We start from the raw sequence: 12,004 nt of genomic DNA on the forward strand, positions 1-12,004 counted from the left end.
ATGTACGCAATTGTGACAAGGAGTGGGAAGACTTTAGATGATGGTGTTACGCATGTTGAAGCTCAATGCTCTAGGGGGGAAAATTCTAAGGGAGATGAGTCCTCGGACCATGATGATGAGGAAGGGAAGTCTCATGTCGATGGCATGAGTGATGGTGATAAGTCGAATGAGACTACCCTTCTTCCTCTCCCAACTCCTACTCCCCCCTACCGTCAAAGATTTGTCGGTAAGAAGATGGATGACCAATTCCACAAATTCCGGGAAACCATTAGCAAACTTTATGTCTCATTATCTTTTACCGAGGCACTCAAACAAATGCCCCACTACTCAAGATTCATGAGGGACATTCTTAGTGGCAAGAGAGGGTGTGAACCCAAGGAGACCGTTCTACTCACGGAGAGTTGTAGCGCTCTAATTCAGCACTCCTTTCCCCCAAAACTCAATGATCCCGGGAGTTTTTCTATCCCTTGTAGAATTCAAAAGCTAAAATTTGAGAATTCTCTTTGTGATTTGGGGGCAAGTGTGAGCATCTTGCCATATAAGATTTTTGAGAAGCTTACTCTTGGTGATCTCTCTCCTACCGCTATGTCATTGCAACTAGCCGATCGATCGGTTATGTTTCCATTGGGTAGGATTGAGGATGTTCCCCTCGTAGTTGGCAAGCTTACTTTTCTTGTTGACTTCGTTGTCTTGGACATCGATGAGGATGCCCACACCCCCATTATCTTGGGGAGGCCATTCTTGGCCACCGCGGGTGCCCTTATCGACGTGAAAGGGGGACTTATCACCTTGAAGGATGGAGATGCCAAAGCTAGCTTCAAGCTCACTATTTATGATCAATGTTGTCCCAAAATGAAAAGTTGCATGAAAATCGACACTCTTGCTTGTGTTGAGAACAACCATACTTGTGCTAATTCTTCTAACTGAAGGAAATAATGCCCTTGGTCCAAGTATGCATTCTATGTTAAGTCTAATAAATGCGGTTCAGTATTAATTAACAAGTTAATAATTCAGTGAGATCAAGTGAGCTGAATGCCTAGCTAGAGGCCGCTTCGGTTCAAGTGGAATTAATGATATTAATCCACAGCTTACTCTTGACTGAACCCGTAGGGTCACACAAATAATACGTAAACGGATCAAGTATTTAATGGCATTAAATACTCCATCTATGGATATTCGGAATCGACGGATCTTGGTTTCAGTGGGAGCTGAGATCGTCACAGGTAAGAAATGAATACTCCGGAAACGATGATATTGCCGGAAACGGAAATATAAATATTATCCAAGTCGTAGATGTTGCCGGAAACGGAAACATGGTACGTATCGGGAAATATTATCGGAAATGGAAATATTGCCGGAATCGGAAATATTGCCGGAAACGGAAATATTGTCAGAATCGGAAATATTATCGGAATCGGAAAATAATTCCGGAAACGGAAATATTAAAATTTTTGTTCGAAACGGAAATTAATTCCGGAATCGAAAATATTAAATATTGTTCGTATCGGAAATATATTCCGGAATCGGGAATTTAATCGGAAGCGTATCGTACGAATAAGCATCGGACGAGGCCTGCCGGACGAGGGCCCAGCACGAAGCCAGGCCATCGCCCAGCAAGCCAAGCGCGCCACACGAACAGCCAAGGCCACGCCAGGCCCAGCGCAAGGCCAGGCCCAGCAGGCCATGGCAGCACGCACAGCGCGCGCAGCGCGCGCAGCTGCGAGCAGTGGGCCGCGAGCATTGCTGCAGCTCGCGTGGGCTTGTAGCTCGCGTGGGCCGTGCGGCCGTGTGGGCTGTGCGCGGGCATGGCCTGCACGCTTGCGGGTCATGCTCGCGTAAGTGTTTGTGTTCGCATACGAAACCTAAAACGTGCAGAATTCGGTTAATGATTAAATTCCTAATTCTATTTGATAAATTAATTAAATAAGAGTTTTATTATAATTCTAATTTAATTAATTCGTATCCTAATAGGATTCCAATTCTCTTTCCATACCCCTATAAATATGTGGCCTGAGTTCACAATTTATAACGAGTAATTTAAGTATTCAAAGTGAGTTTTGAGAGAAAAATTCAGTCACACATCTTGCTCAAAAGTGCCGAAAATTTATAGTACCTTAGGGGCGATTCTAGTTGGTCAATCTTAAGGCGGATCCGGACGTGCTGTGGACTATCTACGGAGGGACGACACTTGGAGTCCTAAAGACTTGTTCTTGTTCGGTTCGGGCGCAGCTAGGGAAGGCACGCAACAAAGAGTATGCATCTAAATTATGCTATATGATTATGTGTAAATAATATGTATTCCTGGCTTAATGGTTGTTTCCGCATGGTTTATGAATTGTCATATGTATCATAACCTAACAGTGGTATCACGAGCCTCTTATTATTTTCATAATCTAAATTGCATGAACATGGTTAAATATTACAAATTTGCAAGAATTAAAAGGGTTGATTAATTTTCGTAATTGTTAATTAATTGCAAATTGCGTTTATTTAATTATACGTACGCAGTTTTTCGGCAGTTTCTTCGTTACTCATCCAAATCGAGTGATTTTTGTGTCAATTCCACATGTAAAAGGCATTCTAAAATTTTTCTGCCCAACCCAGAATTCTCAAATTCGAAGCCTAACTATGACTTTTCGAAGGTTTTAGTTTTTCGAATGCAAAATTTCGTAAATTTAAGATGTTAAATATGCCTAACCTACTGTATATGTTTAACAAGTTTGAATGCCTAGCCTTGTTAATTATGCAATCTAATTTGTAATTATGATTAATTTGTTGAAAATTAGAATAATTTAGAATTAATTTGATTTTCATAATTAATTATAATTTAATTAGAAACCTATGATTAAAAACCACCATAAAAATTATAAATTTATGATAAATTTCAAATTTTTATGACCTAGGCTTGAATCCATGATAATCGGAAATCAATTGAATAATAAATTTTCGATTTTTCGCCCTAAAATTATGAAATTAATATTAATTTATTAATTTGTCATTAATTTTAAATATAAATTTTAAATTTTTATGCGATTCGTTCATATAACTTGCACGCACAAAGCAATGGACGCTACGTGTTACCCTTAAGGGGTGTTGTATAGTGCGGGCATGCGACGACGAGCAAGGGAGCTCGTCGCCCGTGCGGCACGAATGCAATGAGCAAGGGCATGGTGCACGAGCACAAGGCAGCAGCCCTGCCTTGTGTCGTGGGCCACGAGCAATGGACGAATGGGTATGGGCGAAGGCAAGGCACGACAGTCGCGTGTGGGCAGCAAGCGAGCTGCGCCACAACGCGCACTGCCTCGCGCGCAGCGAGCGCAAGCTCGCGTGCCACGAGCGCTGCGCCCAGCGTCGATCGCGCGCAGCGAGCAATTGCTCGCGCACAGAGAGCGATGGCTCGCGTGCATCGAGCGCTGGAGCGCGCGCAGCAAGCGCTGGCGAGCGCGCACAGCGAGCGATGGCTCGCGTGCATCGAGCGCTGGCGCGCGCGCAGCGAGCACCACTTGTGCGATGGCTTGCGATGGGAAGATGCAGCAGCTATGCGACGAGCGCATGGGCTGCGCGCACATGGCCAGCGATGGCTGTGTGCGTGTGGCCCATGGGCGTGCGATGCGTAGGGTGTTTGCATTACGATTAGATCGTTTTGAATGTTTAATTTGAAATTTTCGGTTTACGTAATTTTAATTAATTTTAAAATTAATAATTTAAATTATTTTCTTGGATTTTAATTTTGAATATTGTAATTATAATAAATTTTATTTATTCTAATTATTTTACTAAAATTAAAATCATGAATTAATTTAAACACGACTGAAATCAAATTAAAATTTTTGGATTCAATTATAAATTTATATGGGCTTTAAATTTTAATTAAATTTGTATGTTTCCGGTTAGACTTGAAATACATTTTTATGTTTAAAATTAGTAAAGCATATGAATTTATTGGTTTAGTGGGAGCGCTTTTTAGTCATAAACTCTTGATTAGGTCTACGAATCCTTAAGGTTAAAACAACTTGATTAGAATTAATAAGGACTGAATAATTGGTAGATTATTGGTGCCCTTGATTAATTGCTGCAAATGTTTACGTGATGCATAATGTGTTTTACTAACCAGCTATGTGGGCCATTCATGATAATGAATGGGTGAATGGTATATATTGTATATGTACTGTTTTGCAGGTTATGAAGTGACTAGTATGGCCCAAATAGGATAGAAAATATGGTCTGCGTACCATTAATTTGAATGTAATTGGTCTAAAGTACCAAAGTTGTTTTTTAATTCAAATATGGTCTGCGTACCATCAAATAGTTGTAATTAGTTTTAATTATAGCTTATCCTATTTGAAGAAAATGGTGCCTCCCACGGAGATTTTCAAGACGGACTTTGAAGTCAAAGCTTCAAGATGAAGTCGGGCCATACTAGATCACATTTATCTTATGCATGCTTTAAGTTATTTATTGCTTTAAATATGTCTTAATTATGCATAAGATTGTGGCTTGATTATGTTGCATGATTAAGGATTTTAGTTCACTTAAAATCTAACCAACATAGTAAGAGCCTTAAGTTCCAAACTTAAAAATTGAGTTAAAAGGTGCCATGCCAAAATATACACTTGCTTGGATATCCTTTACATCAATCTAGTAATAGTTTTCGCTCAGCGAGGTGTTACTTATTGGTCCTAAAGGGGCAAGGTACACAAATAATTGTGAGTACATGTTAGTTTTGGTGAAACTCAACGATATAAGTAAGGAGTCCTTTTATGTCGTGGCAAAATCGATAGGTTTACCTAATAAGTTCTTAGACGTACCTATCAACCAAGAATAGTTTCTAGACTATTAGCAAAAGGCTTTTGCTTACCTAAGATGTTTTAGGATTAAGTCGACAAACTGTGCTTAGTTCTTCAATGATTTTAGGATCTTGGAATCATTTTATTCACACCTGCCGGAACACATAACTTGAATAAAATGCTTAATAAACATTGAATTATGCATGTATGCAAGAATTTAAGTTTATTAAGAGAAACTGTGAATGGTTATTTATTTGTTTATTCTTTTCAATTGTAGTTTTTAATATGGCAAACAACAATTCATTCAACATTCGATCAATTCTCGAAAAGGAGAAGTTGAACGGGAAAAACTTCCTTGACTTGCAAAGGAACTTGCAAATAGTTCTTATGCAGGAAGAAAAGGAGTATGTCCTAGATGAGGCGATGCCCGAAGCCGCAGGCGACGGGGTCACTCAGGCAGCCCTCAATCGTTGGATTGATGCCAACAAGGATGTGAAATGTCTAATGCTCGCCACCATGAGTGCGGATCTGCAGAAAACGTTCATCAACTCAGATGCTTTCACAATCATCAGTGAGTTGAAGAACATGTTCCAAGATCTGGCTCGAGTCGAAAGATTCGAGACTCATAGGCAAATTCTTGAGACCAAGCTTAAGAAAGGCGAGCCCGTAAGTCCACATGTTCTCAAAATGATTGGACTCATTGAGAATATGAGTCGGCTGGATCAGCAATTTTCTCAGGAAATGGCTATAGACACCATCCTCCATTCTCTTCATAGCGGGTATGATCAGTTTAAACTGAACTACAGTATGAATAGTCTGGACAAAACGCTCACTAAGCTTCACGGTATGTTGAAGACCGCTGAAAAGACGCTCAAAAGTGATAAGCAGGATGTGCTTATGGTGCGTGGCGGCAAGTTCAAGAAATCTGGAAAGAAGAGGAATGCTAAGAAAGGTGGCAACAAGGCCAGCCCAACTAAGCAAACTGGCGCCAAATCTGTAAAGAGGAAGGTCAGTCAACCCACTTCTGAATCCGAATGCTTCTACTGCAAGAAGAAGGGGCATTGGAAGAGAGATTGCTTGAAGCTAAAGGAAGATCAAAAGAACGGAACAGTCGTTCCATCTTTAGGTATTTTCGTTATAGACTGTATACTTGCTAATTCAACTTCTTGGATATTAGATACAGGTTGTGGCTCACACTTATGTTCTAATCCACAGGGACTAAGAAGAAGTAGAAAGTTAAGCAAGGGTGAAGTCGACCTACGAGTGGGAAATGGAGCACGGATTGCTGCATTAGCTGTAGGAACTTACTTTTTGTCGTTGCCCTCCGGGCTAGTTTTGGAACTGGAAGAATGTTTCCATGTTCCAAGTCTTACTAAAAACATCATTTCAGTTTCTTGCCTAGATGCTAAGGGATTTTCCTTTTTAATAAAAGACAATAGTTGTTCGTTTTATTTTAAAGAGATGTTTTATGGATCTGCTAGATTAGTCAATGGACTTTATTTATTAGATCACGACAAACAAGTATATAACATAAATACCAAAAAGGCCAAAAAGGATGATTCAGATCTCACCTATCTGTGGCATTGTCGATTGGGCCATATTAACTTGAAACGCATAGAAATACTTCAAAAGGAAGGAATTCTAGAACCATTTGACTTAGAGGATTATGGTAAGTGCAAATCATGTTTACTTGGAAAAATGACAAAGCAACCTTTCTCTAAAGTTCCAGAAAGAGCAACTGAACTATTGGGTTTTATCCATATAGATGTATGTGGACCAATGAGTACAAATGCTAGAGGTGGTTTCAGCTACTTTATCACTTTCACTGATGACTTCAGTAGATATGATTATGTCTACCTAATGAAGCATAAGTCTGAATCCTTTGACAAATTCAAGGAATTTCAGAGTGAAGTAGAGAATCAATTAGGCAAGAAGATTAAGGCACTGCGGTCTGATAGAGGCGGTGAATATCTGAGCTATGAATTTGATGACCATCTGAAAGAATGTGGAATTCTATCAGAATCGACTCCTCCTGGAACACCACAATGGAACGGTGTGTCGGAACGGAGGAACAGAACCTTGCTAGACATGGTCAGGTCAATGATGGGTCAGGCCGAACTTCCATTAGAATTTTGGGGACATGCACTAAATACGGCTGCACTCACTATAAATAGAGCTCCGTCTAAAGCTGTCGAAAAGACTCCATACGAATTATGGTTTGGAAAGCCTCCAAATGTGTCTTTTCTTAAGATTTGGGGATGTGAAGTATACGTCAAACGATTAATTTCAGACAAACTTCATCCAAAATCTGACAAATGTATCCTTGTGGGCTATCCAAAGGAAACAAAGGGGTATTACTTCTACAATACATCTGAGAACAAGGTGTTTGTTGCTCGAGATGGTGTCTTTTTGGAGAAAGATCACATTTCCAAAATGACAAGTGGGAGAAAAGATGACATTCAAACTCTAGAGAATGCTCAAGATGACATTCAGGACGAAACTCAGAGATCTTTAGAAGAATCTGGTGAGAATCATGGTCAATCTAGAAATGTTACCCCGCGTAGATCGCAAAGATATAGATCTCAACCGGAAAGGTACTTAGGTATTTTGACGAACGAGAGCTATGACGTTCTATTACTTGAAAGTGATGAACCTGCGACTTACAAACAAGCTATGACGAGCCCTAGCTCCAAGCAATGGCAAGAAGCCATGCAATCTGAATTAGACTCCATGTCTGAAAACCAAGTATGGGATTTGGTCGATTTGACAGATGGCTACCAAGCCATTGGAAGCAAATGGGTTTTCAAACTGAAAAAGGACAAGGATAGGAAACTTGAAGTTTTCAAAGCTAGATTGGTTGCAAAAGGTTACAGGCAAGTCCACGGTGTGGATTATGATGAAACCTTTTCACCAGTTGCAATGCTAAAGTCTATTCGGATAATGTTAGCAATCGCTGCATATTACGATTACGAAATATGGCAGATGGATGTCAAAACTGCTTTCTTAAACGGCGTTTTAACAGAAACTGTGTTTATGACACAGCCTGAAGGTTTTGAGGATCCAAAGAATGCTAAAAAGGTATGCAAGCTAAAGAAGTCAATCTACGGATTGAAGCAGGCATCCAGGAGCTGGAATATACGTTTTGATGAAGCAGTCAGTGACTTTGGTTTCATCAAGAACGCGGACGAATCTTGTGTATACAAGAAGGTCTGTGGGAGCAAAATTTCTTTCCTAGTATTACATGTCGACGACATATTACTTATCGGAAATGACATTCCTATGTTGAACTCTGTCAAGATTTGGCTTGGGAAATGTTTTTCGATGAAAGATCTAGGAGAAGCACAGTACATATTGGGCATCAAGATTTACAGAGATAGATCTAAAAGGTGATTGGACTTAGTCAAAGCACTTATATCAATAAGGTGCTAGATAGGTTCAAGATGGCGGACTCCAAGCGAGGCTACCTACCCATGTCTCATGGAATGACTCTAAGCAAGACTCAGTGCCCAAAAACACTTGATGAGCGTAGACGAATGAATGGGATTCCATATGCATCATTGATTGGTTCAATAATGTATGCTATGATATGTACACGCCCGGATGTTGCGTACGCACTCAGTGCTACGAGCAGATACCACTCAGACCCAGGAGAGGCGCATTGGACTGCTGCCAAGAACATTCTGAAGTACCTGAAAAGGCACAAAGATGACTTCCTGGTCTATGGTGGAGATGATGAATTAATTGTTAAAGGCTATACGGACGCAAGTTTCCAAAGCGACAAAGATGATTTCGGATCACAGTCTGGGTTTGTCTTCTGCCTCAACGGAGGAGCAGTAAGCTGGAAAAGTGCTAAGCAAAGCACCATTGCGGATTCTACAACTGAAGCGGAGTACATTGCTGCACATGAAGCAGCAAAGGAAGCTATATGGCTAAGGAAGTTCATAGGTGAACTCGGTGTAGTCCCCTCCATTAAAGGACCAATAGCCCTGTATTGTGATAATAACGGAGCTATTGCACAGGCAAAGGAGCCTAGACACCACCAGAGAGTCAAGCATGTACTTCGTAGATTTCACCTTCTACGAGAGTTCGTTGAAAGAAAAGAAGTCGAGATAAGCAAAATTGGTACTGATGACAACATATCAGATCCATTAACTAAACCTCTGCCGCAGGCGAAGCACAACTCGCACACTGCAGCTATGGGAATCAAGCATATTGGAGAATGGCTTTGATGTCTCTGTTTAATGTTTTAAAGTTTTAGTGTTTAAATCTTTGTAAAACATTATTGGTTAATCATTCACAATAAATGAAAAGAATTCATTTTTCCATTTAATTTGTGGTTTATTAAATGATGAGTCCCTTCAATTTGACGATATATTCAAGATAGACTGTCAGGACCAGTCCTGTGACTAAGAAATGTCTATCAAGTGAACTTGAATGTCAAAGGTTGAAAGTGGTCCCTAGTCGGAGTTTTCTATAAAATTGGACGCATAGAAAACGTTAGACGATTAGAATGCAAGATGACTAATAGTTCTGTTTCTTGAACTATGTGGACATGGCAATGTCATAAATCATTTGCATAGATACTTACTTTGGGAAGACTAGTATCGGACAAGACCTATGAAACTTTACTGTAAGAGATGAAAATCTGTCATAAGTAAATTTCATTAAAATTATTAGACACTAAATCCTCAATACCTGAGTGATTTGAGATTACTTGTTTGAGAACTGGTTGCTTTGACGTTGACCAACCGTCGCACCGTAAAAGGAGGCTATAAAGGCAACGCTCAGGTAATCACCTATCAAACGAAGTCTAGTCTCAAGATCACAAGACTGGGATTGTCCTCCCATAAATCGGGATGAGATGCTTAAAAGTTGTACAAGGCCACTCGGAGAGCTAGAAACTGTGAAATGCATGGCCGTGCTCGGATGAATCATAGGCTATGATTATCTGTTTATTTGATCAGTTGAACTCTGAAACCGAGGAACACCTCTGGACATAATAAGGATGACAACTCTTACCTTATGTTCAAGAGCAAGCATCGAGCGACAAAGGAATTAGGAAATGCACACTTGTCCCTAAGGACAAGTGGGAGACTGAAGGAAATAATGCCCTTGGTCCAAGTATGCATTCTATGTTAAGTCTAATAAATGCGGTTCAGTATTAATTAACAAGTTAATAATTCAGTGAGATCAAGTGAGCTAAATGCCTAGCTAGAGGCCGCTTCAGTTCAAGTGGAATTAATGATATTAATCCACAGCTTACTCTTGACTGAACCCGTAGGGTCACACAAATAGTACGTAAACGGATCAAGTATTTAATGGCATTAAATACTCCATCTATGGATATTCGGAATCGACGGATCTTGGTTTCAGTGGGAGCTGAGATCGTCACAGGCAAGAAATGAATACTCCGGAAACGATGATATTGCCGGAAACGGATTTATGGATCGTATCGGAAATATAAATATTATCCAAGTCGTAGATGTTGCCGGAAACGCAAACATGGTACGTATCGGGAAATATTATCGGAAATGGAAATATTGCCAGAATCGGAAATATTGCCGGAAACGGAAATATTGTCAGAATCGGAAATATTATCGGAATCGGAAAATAATTCCGGAAACGGAAATATTAAAATTTTTGTTCGAAACGAAAATTAATTCCGGAATCGAAAATATTAAATATTGTTCGTATCGGAAATATATTCCGGAATCGGGAATTTAATCGGAAGCGTATCGTACGAATAAGCATCGGACGAGGCCTGCCGGACGAGGGCCCAGCACGAAGCCAGGCCATCGCCCAGCAATCCAAGCGCGCCACACGAACAGCCAAGGCCACGCCAGGCCCAGCGCAAGGCCAGGCCCAGCAGGCCATGGCAGCACGCACAGCGCGCGCAGCGCGCGCAGCTGCGAGCAGTGGGCTGCGAGCATTGCTGCAGCTCGCGTGGGCTTGTAGCTCGCGTGGGCCGTGCGGCCGCGTGGGCTGTGCGCGGGCATGGCCTGCACGCTTGCGGGTCATGCTCGCGTAAGTGTTTGTGTTCGCATACGAAACCTAAAACGTGCAGAATTCGGTTAATGATTAAATTCCTAATTCTATTTGATAAATTAATTAAATAAGAGTTTTATTATAATTCTAATTTAATTAATTCGTATCCTAATAGGATTCCAATTCTCTTTCCATACCCCTATAAATATGTGGCCTGGGTTCACAATTTATAACGAGTAATTCAAGTATTCAAAGTGAGTTTTGAGAGAAAAATTCAGTCACACATCTTGCTCAAAAGTGCCGAAAATTTATAGTACCTTAGGGGCGATTCTAGTTGGTCAATCTTAAGGCGGATCCGGACGTGCTGTGGACTATCTACGGAGGGACGACACTTGGAGTCCTAAAGACTTGTTCTTGTTCGGTTCGGGCGCAGCTAGGGAAGGCACGCAACAAAGAGTATGCATCTAAATTATGCTATATGATTATGTGTAAATAATATGTATTCCTGGCTTAATGGTTGTTTCCGCATGATTTATGAATTTTCATATGTATCATAACCTAACACTAATGATTTTCATGTTTCTAAGTGTGCTAATAAGCTTGCTAGGTCTTCTCTCAGTGAAAGGGAAGTCCATGGAGATCCAAAGACTCTTGGGGATGAGTTTGATGATGTTGTAACCATCCCCGAGTTATTTGAGATGCATGATGAAGATGTTAATGGAGCTAAACGCCCCAAGGTGTTCCATAGGTCGGCTAAGAAAGCCAAGCAGTCCAAGAAGGTCAAGAATCCATCAATTCCCGAGGAGGGGCATGTTGGTGGATCGTTTGGCTTCCGTCTCTTGAAAGGCGGTATCGGTAAGGTCTTTGTGCCCAAAGGGGCAAAGAAGTGCATGGTAACTAGTGTTGACCCAAGTTGGTCGTGTTTGACCCCCCTTGACCTTTTTGGGGGGGTCCGTCAAGCTAATGACGTTAAACGAGCGCTTCCCAGGAGGCAACCCGGTTGTCTAACTCTTGTACTGTTTGGTTTTTGTGTATTTTCATCTTTTTACTTTTCTTCTCATAATAAGTATGTTGAGTTGGGTGTGCATTAGTCGAAGCAAGCCCAAAAACATAAACTCCAGCTCCGTGCGATCGCACGGTTGATTCATGTGGTCGCACGAAACTGGAAGATCGAGGCAGTTGCTCCCAGCCTTTCCGTGCGATCGGGCGCTGCTGGGGGTGCGATCGGGCTC

The 12,004-nt window shown here is 41.0% G+C and overlaps 1 protein-coding gene across 1 annotated transcript; it reads left to right on the forward strand.

Moving 5' to 3' along the window:
- On the forward strand, window positions 1–927 carry LOC130469911 (uncharacterized). Its single transcript, XM_056839436.1, has one exon. The coding sequence runs from the start codon at window positions 1–3 to the stop codon at window positions 925–927; it is 927 nt and encodes a 308-aa protein (XP_056695414.1).
- The last annotated feature ends 11,077 nt before the right edge of the window (window positions 928–12,004 follow it).

This window comes from Spinacia oleracea, chromosome 3, assembly GCF_020520425.1.
Source record: "Spinacia oleracea cultivar Varoflay chromosome 3, BTI_SOV_V1, whole genome shotgun sequence".
Classification (NCBI taxonomy): domain Eukaryota; kingdom Viridiplantae; phylum Streptophyta; class Magnoliopsida; order Caryophyllales; family Amaranthaceae; genus Spinacia; species Spinacia oleracea.